Raw genomic sequence first — 16900 nt, forward strand, 5'->3', positions numbered from 1 at the left:
TATTTTGATATTTCCCTTAAATCAACTGCCAGCTGATCTGTTTATCAACCTATTTGCTTTTGAGATCTAAGGATCAAATTGCTAAGGATAGTTCTCTAAACCTCCCACTAGGATACTGTGCATAACAAAAACCCTTAAGAGGAAAGAAGCACTTCAAAAGGTAAAATACACCCCTTCTGGGTCTTTCAACTCAAGAATTCCTAAATTAGTAAAAAAAGGAACTACAGAGTAGCAACATTTGGATACATTTCTTTTGTGTTGGGAACTAAGCTAATGGAAAGAATTGCATAGCAAAAATCAAAGAACAGTGATTCCTTCCCTAGAACCACATGCATAACTGTAGGTTTAACCTATCAGGCTTTTTAAATTTAAACTCTGTGACCTTTCTGCTTCAAGGATCAACAGGGCCTAAACTGCATTTTAATATTTCTAACATATATCTTGTTTTGCTTGTGCTTCAGGTTATATATTTTAAATATTTAAAAGTTAGTCATATAGCCACAAACACTAATTGAGCTCCCAAATAAATGTTTGATATACAAATGAAAATGCAACTTACAAAAATGTCATTAATAACCAAAGAATGAAGCTGTTAAAAATAAGAGTAAGAAAATTCAATGATTTAGAATTTTCAAACAAACTCATGAGTTTATGAATACCAAAACTCAATTTAGACAAAATTGATCATAAAACCAGGTGGCATAATTCTCCATGTTATAATGGCATATTTTAAAACTATAATTCATGTTGAGAAAAGAAAAAAATTGCATTTTTTATGTTAGGAAGCAATTCTTTGACACAAAAAAGTATATATGTATAAAAAATCCTTTTACAGCAAAACATGAAATTCATAACATAGTTTGAAGTCCTTTATTTTCATTTCTTTGCTGTATAAACATTTTTATTAACTTAAAAAACTTTGATGGCAATAAATAATGTTGGTATGAACTTAAATACATATGAATGTGTAAAGATGGAATTCATCCCTTAAATTCTGACTAGTCTTTTTAGTCTTGTGTCATTGTGCTTTAGCAGGTGACAGAAAAGCAAAAAGCAATTTCTTCTTAGGTCTTCCCCACCCGCCACAAAAATTCATTCATTTGAGTTTTACAATATTTTTTTACTCAGCTAACTCATCTAACTACATATATTTCAGTAATAAATTTTAATATGTTATGGTAGAATATTTTAATTTTACTTAAAATCAACAATTCTTTTAAAAATTCTATAAGATACTTTTTATGAATATTTAATTTTTCTATCATTTGATGCTTAACAGAACAGAAAAGCTGCTAAATAAAAAATAAAAGCAAAGAATTATATATTCTGCTCATTCACAGAACAAGTCAACCTGACTGAACAAGAATTCCCTCTACAATCTATCCAAGAAGTAGTATTTTTAGCCTTGGCTTGAAGACATTTATAGAGGGAGACTCAAGGGGGGCTGTTCCATTTTTGGATAACACTCATTGTTGTGAAGTTTCTCTTTGCTTCAAATCAAAAACCTCTCTCTATACAACTTTTACCCAGCGTTCCTAGTTGTGCTTCCTGAAGTCAAACAAAGAAAGTTGAGTCTCTTTTCCATATGACAGAGCTATTTCAAATATGTGAAGGCAGCTGTGATGAAGGATAGGGGTGAAAGGTGGACTAGAGAAGTAGTAAAAAGCAGAGTCAAAGTTTTGGAATCAGGGGACCTGAGCTCAAATTCTAGATCTAGGACTTCCTACCTGAATGACTAATCTAGTCATTGCAGACCTCAGGAGTGGTTTGACCTAAAAAAATCCTAAAATGCCTAAAAGGTATAATGGGACCTCATCTCAGAAACCATCTAATGAAATGATCTTTTTTTTTTTAACAGGAAGAAACCTAGTCCCAGGAAGGTTGATTTATTCAAAGTCATACAACCAATAAACATAGATGGGATTTGATCTTATATACCCTCCCTTGCTAAGCATTTTCTACTCCATGCTAAATATCTCCAGGTCCCTCAACCCAGTCCTCATTTGACATGATTTAAAAATCTTTCATGATCCCAAATTGTCCCACTCTAGGCTCCATTAAAAGCATTTGTTTTTGCTACTACTGTTATTCTTTCCAGAAAAAACTCAATTGAATAAACTTTAAGTTCTGTACTAAATAAGTATTACTGCATTCTAAAAACTTTAAATTAATATCTTATTTCTTATGTCCACCTATAATTGTTCTACATTTGTAGTTTATTTCTAAAGAAGTTAGAGAACTTTTTTCTATATATGCCATACATATAGATGACATTATAATATTTCTGTTAATTATGCCAACTTTATGCAACATACTATACTTTAAGCATGGACACACTGAAATAAAATTACTTACTGCTTATTGAAGAAATAAGGTTGTGTTCCTAGTCTTTGAGAAAGAGCTTGACAGCACTGGTCTACATCTTCTAAAACCTAGCATATTCAAAAAAACCCAAAAGAATTAAACTTTAATTACTACTAAAGCAATGAAATTTATCTTATAACTTAATTCATTTATATCATTTTCGATAGCAGAAATCAAACTGAGGAGCAATATAAATGTAAAATATGTATAGAAAATAGATATACTTGTTTTATTTTATATACACACATGTGTGTATATGTATGAATATCTATCAAAAATTTAAGCTAAATTACATTCTAAATTTTCCTATGATTTGAAGGTGATTTGGGTTTCTTAAAGGCTCTGTAAACTTTGGCTGGTCCAAACGAGCTGGCAAGACTTTTAAGAATGGGTCAAGTAACAAATCAAGACTATACTGGCTAAGTCAGGGGAGGCTTATCCCCATAAGATTTGTCATCAGGATATCTACTATATGAACCCAACTACTCAAATATAGAAAGGTTATAATTTATATCTGTGCAAGGAGAGAAAGTCACACTAATGAAATCACAGCTGTTAAGACACTGAAGCCCAATTCATCCATATCTCTAACATAATAATATGGAGCACTCTGGGAAAGAATCTAAGAGATGGTTGCTTTTAAATGCCACAAACGGAAATCTCAAAATTTAGAAATAATATCTTCAGGTAAATGCAATTGTTTTCCAAATACCTGCATATTAGATTAAGGAGGAATATTTATTCATAGACCAATATACTTATATCATTCTGTGCACAATCTTGAGACCTCTCCCCATCTCCAGTTCACCATCAGTTGAACATGTCTCAGTTGTTTTTCCACTAGTGTTTTGATAAATTTGCTCCATCCTCACTTCTTGTTATAAACATTTCTGATGCTACTGGACAGGGTTAAAGGTAATCAGGGGTAAAAACAAAGCTAATTTGCCAACACAAGGACTGAAAACACTATACAGTCTTGAAGTATTTAAAAAGTGCTACTAATTCTTCTGTCAATTAAATCAAAGGGAAGGGGAAAGATGTTCAAAGTTGAATGACTAAGTCAAAATACATACAAGGTGTCCTCAAAGTCTTAGTGCAGATTTCTGTTATTAAAGTTTAATATAAAGGTGCCTCAAAACAGTCCCAAAACTACATTAAAACCTTAGGACACCCTGTATTAAGTAGTAAATAAACAATGGGAAACGACTTTCTGGTTTTATACTGCTTTAGAATTTTAAATACAATAAAGAATCAACAATGCCATTGAAGACTTTCTAAAATACATGAAAAGATAATTATTTACTATACCGACCTGATCCAGAGTCTTGTTACCCCATCCAATGGCTTTCATCTTGCGTTTGATTTCCCATTGTTTTTGATAAGCCAAGATGTGGTTCAGAGGCCAAGGATAAGGAAATCCATATCGAGAGTGAGTAATCTAAATCAGAAATAATTTTTAAAGGGAAATATTTTATTTTTAGAAACAAAAAGCTATTTTCAAAAAGAAAATTCTGGGAATAGTGTATATTTTGAGAGTTGGTCCTATTTGTATACACTGAACACTTTATCAAGAATGGGAAAAGAACAAATAAAACCATCGTAAAAAAATTAAAATTTTAAACCATTCCCTTTAAAAATATATAAACTTTTATGTACTTTAAAACCAGTTATATCAAACAATGACACATAGCTTCCTTAAAATGTATATGCAAGCAAAATTAAAGTAAGTGAAAAACTATATCACTAATGGTATAAACCACAATGTTTCATTTATGAGCAGGGACTTGCAATTGTGAGCAAAAGTGTTTTCTCATTAAATTTTAATTAAGATAAATGTTGCAGAACCACTCACCTCCCCTACTGTAGCTTCATCACACCACTGAAGATACAACTAGAATCAAAAGAACATTCACTGAAACTTTGGAATGCCAAAAAAATTAAATGAATAAAATTAGAATTTTTATAAGCTAACTTTTTATATGCTCCAACCATGGGGCTTTTCCTCTAGGCTAACATTTTTAAGTAGTCAAATTTTATTCATTGGTGATCCTTTATAAAAATATTTTATTCACAAAGCAAATCTCTAAGGAGTTTAAACCACTTTGCAGATACTATGCAAGAAAGCCTCAAAGAATCTCTGTAAAACTATAAGCAGATTTAAGATACTAGAGGCTCTAACACGGAAGGGACCTCAAAGATCTTCTATCCCAAGTCCCTCACCTAATTGATGAGAAGTTAAGGAACATGCCCATTTGAACCCAACTCCTCTCACTGTATCAAAAAAAATGTCCATAGCAAACTGAATAACCTTATTTCTTTAAAAATAGAGAAATTCAAACACAGACAAAAGCAAGGTAACTGTGGAGTTGGAGAGAACCTGAGTTTATTGCCTACAAAGCATACTGTTTTACCCTAGAGTTTAAATCTCTAGATATCAATTGGTTAAAAAAGTAGATAGAATACTGGCCCTGGAGTCAGGAAAATCTGAATTCAAATCTGGATCCAGACACTCACTGTGTGACCCTGGGACCTCTGCTTGCCTCAGTTTCATCTGTAAAATGGCAAAGATAACAAGAGCACGCACCTGTTTGCCAAAGTTGGCATCAGGATAAAGCAAGATAATATTTGTAAAGGACTGTATAAACATCATTACCGTTATTATTGTTACAGCTCCCTTGGGATTTTATAACACGTGCAAAAAAATACTCAACTTTTCAAGTAAAGTTTCACAAAAAAGCCTTTATGAGTCAAAAACTTTGTAAATTTTATGGAGCTACATAAATGTGAGCCATTACAACTACTACTACTACTACTACTACTACTACTACTACTACTACTACTACTACTACTACTACTACTATTAGTAGTAATAATAAGAAGCTAAGGGACATTTTTAAATATGACCTAATTTTTCAAACCTAACCTGTTTTTATCACTTAATTTAAAATAAAACAAACCAGATATTTTCCCAGGAAAATAAGATTATTTTCAGTTACCTTCTTACACAAAAACCACACAAAGTTATTATTTATTATACCTCTGCTGTCAACAACATATTATTGACTAACTCCATGTAGGCTTTCATTTCTGCTTTTTGGACTTCATCCAACCCATCACTAAGAGAATGGCCCTAAAGGGAATTTAAAAAAAAATTTTTTTTAAGCATTATGCTGCAAACTATACTAAAACTTCCAGTTATTTTCCTATTCACTTATACAGTACTACATCTTAACATAGTTACAATTATATTAATCTCCCAAAATACCTTCTAAAATATATGTAATCTTTAATGACACCATGCATAAAAACCTTATATTCACTGATATACAACTATGCAAATTAGCTTCAGATACTTTCCCATCATAGGAATACGTATACCTTTTAGCTGAAACTAACAAATTTACTTAAATACTATAGAAGCTTATATTTGCCAAAATGTCAAATCTGTCTGCAAAGCAATTTTTCATTATTCATTTACTTCCATCCCACCCTAAGAAACCAAAAGCATAATGGTTATTGAATCCTTAGATTAATACTTGGGATATTTATTAATAACACTCTTCATTATAGACTAGAATTCATGATAAGTAGGTCATACTTGATTTGCCATCGAAGGGATTTAGCAACTGAAATAAAGAAAGCAAACCTTTTTAAAAGGTGATTTCACCTATTAGACAGCCCATGTACTTACAAATGTAAGTCAAAGCACTAAATATAAATACATACTGCTTAATGCACAAATGATGCTTTTACAAGACAAGAATATAAGAAGCAAAGCTTTTATTAGCTACAATTTTAAGGCTTAAGCATACAATGCATCTTTTCTAAAAGTACCATACCTGTTGCCAAGAAATAAAAGTATGATACAAAGATGTGTTAGAGCCATATTCTTAATGGAAATGGGAACCAATCGACAGCAAATATGCATACACCTTATAGTTCAAATTGAGTAAATTTAAGATGAAAGAACTAAGATACGTAGATTAAGCCTCCTAGTTAGCAAATTTGACATTTTGTACCATTTCAATACCTTTTTATGACTAAAGTTCTCATATGCTTTGGTAAGTTAGAAAAATACTTACTAAACTATCCCTTGCCAATAATTTATGGTAGGAAAAAAAACTAATACTTTAGAAAAATTTCCCCACTAGTTTATATTGACATTTCATAAACCTAGGTTAAAATCAATGTAAATGTTAAGACATGCTAAAGAATGATGAATGACTTATTTAACAGTAACTGTGATCAAATGCATTTAATATCTTTTTTATTACCTTGGCTTTTACAAATTGGACTATTGGACCAAGTTCTGATACCACTTGATTTCCCACATGAATAAAAGGTACTTTACCTGTTGAGAAACAAAAAGATTCTTTTGAAGTAAATTAAAGTTTATACAAGAAAAATTAATGCATTAATATATAGATTTGTTAAAATTGTGAATGGATCCTGTAAAAATTGAAACTGATTTAAGTTTTAGATAAAATAGTTTTTAAATAAAAAAAACTACACTCATCTCTGAAGTTTGACATTTACACAGAACAAAATGTTTTGTCACCTGGTGCTGTTGTGAGGATCAAATGAGGTACCACATGTAGAGTGTTTTGCAAACCTTCAAACACCATGTAAGTGCTAGCAGTTATTATTGTAATCATCATTTTCTCTTCCATTTCCTAGGCAATTTGGCAGATTATTACAGATTATTATAATCCAAGAAACTGAGACTACTTTCAAAGCACTGGGAATAGCATGTATTCAGAACTAGTGGGCAATCTCAAAAAATAAAAGAAAAAGATAATATGATATTAGCAATAAATCCCCTCAGAATAGTCTTCGTCTGAGTATTCTCTATATGACATGATTTAAAAGACATTTTTAAAACCTTCCATTTTAAAATTCTTACTGATTCTAAATCATTGAAACATGTACCAGGATTTTATTATCATTTATTTTTAATACTCTATTATTATGCCTCATAGTCATTTTTGTCAAAGTCTATTAATCTGTGAACTGAATAATACAATATATTCTGCAAATGTGGGGGTAGGGGAGGAGAATGAGGAGAAAAGAAAGAGTTGCTATAGATTTTTAAAAACTGATCACCACATCAAACATTTGGTACTTTAGTTCCAATACATATCAATTCCAGGTAGTAATAATAGAATTTATGTGAGCAAAAGATTTACCAAAAAGGAAAAAGTCTGTCTCAAAGACCAGTGGATGAAACCTGCTGCCAAACCTAGTTCAAACAGAGTTCACAGTAACAGCAGGCTTCTTCATGCTCCCTTTCAATAGATTTGCTCCTCTCTCTCTCACAGTCAGCCTAAGGGTAATGGATGAGGTGCACTGCACCAACAAAAGCCTCATCTGCATCCATAGCATAAAATGCATTACAAAAGAAATTCAAGCCTTTTTGAACTACAACTCAATAGATTTATTTTGAACATACTTTCACTGTGGCCAATGCAAGGAAATGGTTTGGAAGACTTGCTCCTCATTTTTATAAAATTTGTTTTTTAAAAAAATTCTTGTTTCTATTCAATATCATGTTGCCTCTTCTTTCCAAAACTCAATCAGGTCTTACTTGAAAATGACTATACCAATATACCCCCACATCCTTCTACTCTTTTATAAATGAAAATAATTTATGAATAAAAGTGTTCCATGAACAAGCTAAACTGAAAGCAATTTCCCAGTGTGCTTAATTTTAAAATAAAATTTAAATTTTTTCCCTGCCACAAAAATAATTTGGATCAATAATTATAACCAAAGACATGTGGGTGAGATGAAAAACATTACTTTTTACACCACCAGCTTTGTTTAGAATTGGAAACAAAGCTATTGCCTGATTATTTTGCAGGTATCTGACATCTGCACACTGAGACTGTCGTTGTCTGGCACCAATCATGTGACACTGTCTGAATTATTCTCTTCACAAAAGAAAACTCAGTTTCATGCCTTTCAGGATGTAAAATAAGAGCTGGTCTCGCCTTGGTTTCTATTTAAAATATTCCCTCCATTTCTGTACAAAGCTAAGAAGATCAAAACACCAAGGAAATCTGAGGAATCTTCTCTCCTAAAGGTTTTTAAAAGGACAAAATGCATATATATATATATATATATATATATATATATATATATATATATATATATATATATATCTCCTATATCAAAGTGCTTAACATTTTAGGATGAGAGAAGAGAAAGAGGGAGAAAAACTTGGAACTCAAAAAAATTTTTAAATGAATGTTAAAAAATTGTCTTTAAAAAAGGGATAAATGTTCAAGATAAAATAAATATAGCCTTCTTTAGGAACAGGGGGATAGACTAGTTGGCTTCTCAAGATTTTTTTCCTATTTAAGATTTCAATTTTAGCTACCAGTTCAATAGTCTTTTTACATGAGATCCTATATTACCATCTTTGAAACTTAGTTGTTCTGGAAAGGTCAACTGGAATTTGTGCTCAAAGGACCATTTACAGATAGTCATACACAATCCTTCCTGTCTAACCTCTGTTGCAATGCTTTTCATCATAAAAAAAAATAATAATAAAAAATGCATGAGAAACTACTACCTTCACTATTGGGTCTTGGGTCAGAAAACCTGGATTCAAATTCTGCTTCAAGAACATACTCACTATGTGACCATGGGAAGGTGGTCACTTATTCTCTCAAAGGCACAATTTCCTTATTTATAAAATGGAAATAATAATAATAATAATAATAATATTGTCCCATCAACTTTATAAGACAGTGAGGACATTGAGGAATTTGTTTTGTAAATCTTAAACCTTAAACTTTTTATTACTCTTATTAAAGTACTTAATGTTTACTTAAAAACTTCTTTTATGTTTTCTCTTTTACATGGTTCCCCCCCTCAATTCTAATTTTTCTTTTACAATATGACTAATATGGAAATATATTATACAGAATTGTACATGTACAACCTTTATCATAATTCTCGTTCCCAAGGGGAGGTGTAAGGAAGGAAGTGTGTTAGAAAAATGTGGAACTCAAAAGTTTGTAAAAGAATGAATGATGAAAACTATCTTTGCATGCAATTGGAAATTTTTTTTTTTAAATTTTAAAGCTATCTAAGATTTTATTATAAAAATTACTGTTAATACACAGAGTAGTTCAGGAAATAACATGAAAACTATACTTTAAATATGGGAATCTTACAAGTAGACAGGCAAAAGTCTGCAAACATAGATGGTATTTGGAATGCAGAAGTGGGAAGAAGCTGATGGGGGTCACTTTCATCTTATTTATTTTATTGCTATCCTGGAAATAGAAATAATATTTAACACTGCACTTCATTCAGTTGGTCTCTAAAATGATAGGATGCTATTTTTCTTAAAAACTATACATATTTGCATCAGTTGGTTATTACCAACTGATGCATGCATGAGAGGTTTTTCTACCTAGGTATAATTACTCCATATCAAAACCAGCATTATAATAATTATTTCCACTGAATTTGAAATTCATTTATTTTGGAGAGGACACAGCACCACATTAGACCATATATTTTTTATTAAATGTATTAAAATTATTTAGTCTATGCTCTCTAATGGCATTTTAGGTGATAAATATTTTTATATTTGTTATTTTATATCTCAAAATTGAAATAGACAAGAAAATACCAGAAAAGCAGCAATGTTATAATAGAATCCTAAGACCTACCATCTAAAAAAGTACTCTCAACATTCAACAAAATAAGAAAAAATGGACTAGAAATCTTGTTCTCAATTGGTAATTTCATATAGGATCTATGGTACCCTGCTCATTGATGTTCTTCCATCTATAAAACTCAACAGAATCTTGACTAGATTAATATTTGCAAAATGTTCTGATGATGAAAGAGTGCTGTTTGAGGGTTAAATACAAGATAATAAGATCTGAAGAATTTAGGGTCAGAAATACTAGGTTATAACCTCCCCTAACACCTAATTTTTGAAGCAATTTACACAGCATTCTAATTGCTGTTCCAGCATACATAGCTATTCAAAAAATGGTCCTTACTTAATTTAAATAATTGGCATTAATATCCTAAAGTGATATTCTTGAGTTTAACAAGGTTGATTTTATAATTTCAAATAACAGCAAACTGTAGGATCATCCAAAAAATACAAAGAGATTAAAAGGATATTCTGTTTTTATGTCTGGATGCAACAAGAATAATAGTTATACTTTAGTAGTCTATTTATTTAGTACAGCTAAAAGAGCACATCACTTACCAGATGGAGACATGTATTCGGCATTTGCTCTACAAACCACTTTGATGGGGAGCTCACACATTTGCAAAAAGGCCTGAAAACCAACAGAAGGTAGAACAATCATAGTTCAAACAGAAGCACATAATAACAAATATTTTTATGGCAAGGAAATAAAATGTTTTATTAAAAAAAATCATAATTTAGGGGCAGCTAGGTGGCACAGTGGATAGAGTACCAGCCCTGGAGTCAGGAGTACCTGAGTTCAAATCCGGATCTCAAACACTTATTACCTAGCTGTGTGGTCTTGAGCAAGCCACTTAATCCCATTGCCTTGCAAAAAAAAAAAAAAAAACCAAACAAAAAAACAAAAAACCTAAAAAAAAAATCATAATGTGAATACTGTCAAAATGATAAGAAAAAATCCTGTTCAAAATTTAGCTGTGAAGCACTTGTTTTCCAAAAACAAGAAAATGCCAGTTTACTCCTAAAAATCAATTTGCTAGTAAGATAGCAATAAGATAAAGCATTTGCACAACTAAGAATGTAAATGTATAACTGTACAGATCTATTTTTATCAACTGTTATTTTAATTTTTCATGTTTAATTCTCTCTCTTAAACTCATTCTACTTCTCAAGTTTGAAAAGCAAGGAAAACTATTCCATCTACTCTTAATGATTTTCCCAAAATGCTGCCAATTTCTGCTGTTTCAATTCCTCTAACTTAATCCTTTCAAATCTGGGGGGGGGGGGGGGTTTACCCACCAGTTCATTTTAAAATGTTGAAGATCAGTAACATCTTCCTTGCTGAGACTAAGGTCCGTCTTTCACAGCTTTTCACATCCCTCACTTATCTTTCTTGTCTCCTTGTCCAGGGCAATCTACTCAGTTCTCTTTTCTAATGTTTTTTTCTGCCATTGATCGACAATTCAGGAGTTCTCTTCACTTATCAAATACAGAAGTCCCTCTTATTTTTTCCTTTCTTTTCTTGTTTTGGTAAAGTTCATGGTTCTGTTTTCAATTATTACCTATAATTTAAAAACTAAATTCTCTAGACTAAAGAAAAATGCTATCATAGCAATCAAATATAATAAAACAATACACTAATTGTTTCTTTTGTTTCCAACTTGTTATTTCATTAGAAAAGGACCCTCTCGGGGCGGCTAGGTGGTGTAGTGGATAAAGCACCGGCCCTGGAGTCAGGAGTACCTGGGTTCAAATCCGGTCTCAGACACTTAATAATTACCTAGCCGGGTGGCCCTGGGCAAGGCACTTAACCCCATTGCCTTGCAGAAAAAAAAAGAAAAGAAAAGGACTCTCTCTCTTGAGCAATCTTCCCCTAAGGCACATAAATATGGTTCTGAAATGTTAGGTCTTAAGTTTCCTGAGCAGTTTTCAAAGAAATAAATTCATGTTATTAACAAATATATTTAAAAAATGCTCCAAATTCTCAGTAACTAGAGAAACGCAAATTAAAGCAACTCTGGTTTCAACTTTACACCTATCAGATTGGCAAAGATAACCAAAGAGAGAGAGAGGGAGAGAGAGAGAGAGAAAGAAAAGAAATATAATGGTTATTGGAAGGTTGAAGGAGAATAGGCTCACTAATATACTAATTATTATACACTGATTCTGCTATTCTAGAAAGCAAGCTATGGCTATGTTCAAAAAATCATTACATGAAAGAAAGGAGGTAAGATCCCATAAGTATATTATTAAGAACAGTTGGGCTTTTTGGTAGGAATAAAGAATTGGAAACTTGGGAGCATCCATTCATATGACTAAACAAATTATGGTATATATAAATGTAATGGAGGTTGTTGAAATTTTGGAAGACTTGTATGAATGTATGCAATGCAAAGTGAGTAGACTGGAGAATGCTGATAGATGCAATGACTAATTATAGTTTTAGGGGACTAATGATGAAGCTTGCGACCCACTTCCTCAAAGAAGTTTTACGAAGTGACTGGGATCTCCTTTTATCCCCAAAACAACTCTAAGAAGTAGATGTTATTATTGTTCCCATTTTACAGATGAGGAATCTGATGCAGACAGAGGGTAACTGACTTATCCAAAGGCAAGAATAGAAAATATCTGATAAAAGATGCTGAGGGAAGATCAAGGATTATTTCCTCTAATTCTTTCAGAGAATGCTACCATCACTATCTACTATAATGACTTACATACCACAGGCTTGAATTCAAATAAATGCTTTAATTATTAAAGTCCGTCAACTTTATTAATGCCTCTTAACTCTCAAATTAAAACTTTTGAACTTAGACAAGGCCCTTTACCAATGCTGGCCCTGATGGACCTAATTATCTATATCATATCTTGATGGAAGATGGTCTTTGTGAATGCTATGATTGAAAAATTCATCACCTCCACAGATGGGCTGATTCTCAGACAAAAGACATAATTACTGGGCCCTTCTCAAAGCTTTTCCAATTTGGTATGACCTATAAGAGTCTGTGCTCCGTTGACATAACCTTCAAGAATTCAGGATCACCTCCATACCACAAGAAGGCATAAGAATAGGAGTTTAATGGAAGTATAAATATATCTGATAAAAATTGACATTAAAAATCAATAAGCAATTAACCCAAATTTATAAACGTAAGGTCTATTTCCCAAAGGTTAAATGGTCAAAAGACATAAACAGACTGTTCTTAAAGATGGAATACAAATAATCAGTAACCATCAAATTCTTCTAAAATCAAAGAAACCCAAATTTTAAGAATTCTGATATGCTCCAATATTTTTATTGGCAAAGAAAATTTTAAACTATAAAATTCAATGTTGCTAAGGCTATGGAAAAAAGAAATTATTCCAGTGCTGCTAAAACTGTGAAATGGTATGAACTTTGGAACATGATATGGCAATAGATAGCAAGAGTTACAAAAATATTCATGATTACAAAAATTCTTTGATATAGTAATTACAATTTTTACTATTCATAATAATTTTTGAAAGAAAAAATAATAAATCACAGATTTAGAGCTGGAAGGGACTTCAGAGGTTATCTAGTTGAAGTCCTTTGTTTTACAATTTAGAAAACTGAGTCCCAAGTGCCCAAGGTCACAAAGTTATTAAGCACCAGATCTGGGATTCAAACCCAAGTGCTCTCTCTTAAACCCTGTCATCTTTCTTTATTCAGTCACAAGTGATTTTCTTAAAATTTAGCTCATCTTACCTCCCCCATTCAGTAAATTCTAGTGGTTCCCTATTATCTTCAGGAATAAATACAAAATTTGATGTTTGAGATTTAAAGTCCTTCATAACCTTGCCTCCCCCTCTTTCCAGTCTTCTTAAATCACACTCTTTTGTCATATACTCTGATCCAATGATACTGGCCTCCTGGATATTCTACAAATAATAAGTCATCTTTCAGTTCTGAGTATTTTCTCTGGCTATTAATGCACTGCCTCTCAATTTCTGCCAATTTCTTTCCCTGACTTCCTTTCAGTCCCAACAAAAATTCTGTCTTTTTTTTTTAGGTTTTTTGCAAGGTAATGGGGTCAAGTCGCTTGTCCAAGGTCACACGGCTAGGTAATTAGTGTCTGAGGTCACATTTGAACCGAGGTCCTCCTGACTCCAGGGCTGGTGCTCTCTATCCACTGAGCCACCTAGCTGGTCCCACTGCACCTACCTGCCCCAAAATCCCATCTTCTAAAAGAAATCTTTCATAACTCCTCTCTTAATTCAAGTGCCTTCTTATTTTTTTACCCCCCCCCCTGTGCTTAGCATAATGACTGGCTCATAGTAGCTGCTTACTAATTACATCAGACCATTGACTGATTCACTAATGTTTTCATAGTACTATGTCCCAGTACAAAAATAACCATAGTCATTTTATTTTTACTAGCCAAAAAAACCAAATTCAATCCCTAACCCCAAAATTGGAAATAGGCCATATTTCTAACAATTGAATAATCGCTGAATAAACTATAGTACAGGAATATAAAGCTATTGTTCTTGTGTTTTAAGAAATATCAAAGGGGTGGCTAGGTGATGCAGTGAATAGAGCAACAGCCCTGGAGTCAGGAGGACCTGGGTTCAAATCTGACCTCAGACATAATAATTACCGAGCCGTGTGGCCTTGGGCAAGCCACTTAACCCCATTGCCTTGAAAAACCTAAAAAACAAAAAAAGTCAAATGTGAACATCCAAATATGCAAAAAGATTTGTTTGTCCTTCATTCTCAAAGAGGATCAATAACATAAAGCAAATAAAAGAAAGCAGAATAAGAAGATATATGACAATGGCAATACTTAAAATAAACAACAGCAACAAATATTTATGTAGGGGGAAGAGAACAGAAAGAAAAATGGGATCAAACCAGTATTTAAAAATTGTTTTGTTCAAGTTAACTGGACATTCTTAAAACTGAGCATGAATAATTTAGAATTTAAAATTTTATGAACAATCCTTTTTATTTTAACAAAATGTCGACAGTTACTAAAGTGATTTTTAATACATTCTTCAAAGGTCACTATGACACTTCAGTTGTCCATTAGTTAATAAGTTCTATAGTTTGTAAAATTGTAAACAGAATATCTTCTTGCTAAAACTACTATGCACAGAGGCAATGAACCAATAAATAATCAGAAATGCTACATTTCACAAGCAAATAAGATACTGAACCTGATTACAAAACAAATCTAGACCACATAATCCATAATTTTCTTTCCTTTTTTTTTAGAAAAAGCAACTATTATTTAATTTGTCTAACTGAAAAACCCTTGTAATTCTTCTTATAATAGGATATTACAAACCAAAATGAGTAAGAATTATTCTGTATATCTTTTTCATCTTTTGATTCAGAAAAGCATTTCTGATTTACGGAATTCAAAAAGCTAAACAAATTTATCAGAATGTTTCTAATAACAGTAGTAGCACAAATATAGAATCTATTTAAAAATTTTTTACCCTTTATGGGGTAGAGGGAGAAGCTGTGTAAAGACACCTATGACTTAATCAGCTAAGAACTTTCGGTGAATTAACTCCCTCTTATCAATACATAAACAATTGTTCTGCAACTTAGAATAGGCACTGAAAAGTTAAGTAACCTTCCAGACTACATGTATATCTAGCTTTATTGAGCTTCACAGTCATTGCATTTCACAAATATTGCACTTAAAAAAAAAAACCCAAAATTGAAGGTTTGTGGCATCTTAGTCTAGCAAATCTATAGGTACCATTTTCCTAGCAGCATGTGCTCACCTCACATCTTTGTGTTGCATTCTCACAATACTTTAAAATTTTTCATCATTATTATTATGTCTATTATGGTGATCTGTGATCAGAGATCTTTGATGTTACTATTGTAAATATTTCGGAACTCAATAAATGTGTGATCTGACTGCTCTACTGACTGGCTGTTCTTTCCCTTTCTCTCTCTCTTACCTGAGACCCAACAATATGGAAATGAGGCCAATTAATAAACTTACAATGACCTCTTAAGAGTCTGAGTGAAAGGAAGAGTCAATTGATGGGGGAAAAATTCATTGTTATGTCATTTTAAGAAATTGCCACAGTAACTTCAACTTTCAGAAATCATCATCCTGATCAGTCAGCAGCCATCAACATAGAGGTAAGACCCTCAACCAGCAAAAAAAGATTGGAACTGCCAAAGGCTCAAATGATGGCTAACATTTTTTTTTGTAACAAAAGGTTTTTTTAGATAAAATTTGTGGGTTTGTCGTATGACTCAATTTATTGCAAGATTCCCTTTACTGTAGTGTTCTGGAAATAAAACCTACAATATCTCCAAGGATACCTGTACACTACTACTGCTAGCTATTTAAAGGATTCTGGTTTTCTACTATCTATGTATCTATCACCAATATGGATAACAACCCCTCTACAGTTTAGTAAGTTTTACAGGTGGCTTTAGCTAAAAAAAAAAAAAAAAAAAAAAAAAAAAAAAGAAATATAACACCTTTTCAGCTTGACAGGGCTTGGCATAATATTCAAGAATTATTATACTACAGCAAGGCATGAGAGCAGGGTTTTAATGAAGGGAATAAGGGAAAGAGACACATAAAAGTAGAATTTTTATCAAAAATTAAAATAAGTGACAGGGGCAGCTTTGGGTGGCACAGTAGACAGAGTCTGAGTTCAGAATCAAGATCTGAGTTCAAACCTCAGACACTTAGTTGCTTTGGGGCCCTGGGCAAGTCACTCAAACCTCTATTTAACTTAGTTTCCTCATCTGTAAGGGGATAAGAACACTAACCTTCCAATGCTGTTGTAAGAATCAAATGAGATAATAATTGTAAAGTATTTATTAGCACAGTCCCTACCACTAACCACTATATA

At 32.2% G+C, this 16900-nt stretch overlaps 1 protein-coding gene across 5 annotated transcripts in view; it reads right to left on the reverse strand.

Moving 5' to 3' along the window:
* Positions 1–16900, reverse strand: part of MTX2 (metaxin 2) — a 134130-nt gene that overhangs the window by 56352 nt on the left and 60878 nt on the right. For 4 of the 5 annotated variants that reach the window (XM_074215642.1, XM_074215644.1, XM_074215641.1 and 1 more), the window contains 6 exons: positions 10604–10676; positions 6639–6715; positions 5402–5494; positions 4217–4255; positions 3677–3802; positions 2356–2432 (listed from right to left, as the gene is read on the reverse strand). In XM_074215642.1, the coding sequence (XP_074071743.1) occupies positions 2356–2432; positions 3677–3802; positions 4217–4255; positions 5402–5494; positions 6639–6715; positions 10604–10676 (485 nt within the window). The remainder of the gene's footprint in view (positions 1–2355; positions 2433–3676; positions 3803–4216; positions 4256–5401; positions 5495–6638; positions 6716–10603; positions 10677–16900) is intronic. The other variant, XM_074215643.1, reaches the window with a different exon arrangement.

This window comes from Macrotis lagotis, chromosome 1 (assembly GCF_037893015.1).
Source record: "Macrotis lagotis isolate mMagLag1 chromosome 1, bilby.v1.9.chrom.fasta, whole genome shotgun sequence".
Classification (NCBI taxonomy): Eukaryota; Metazoa; Chordata; class Mammalia; order Peramelemorphia; family Peramelidae; genus Macrotis; species Macrotis lagotis.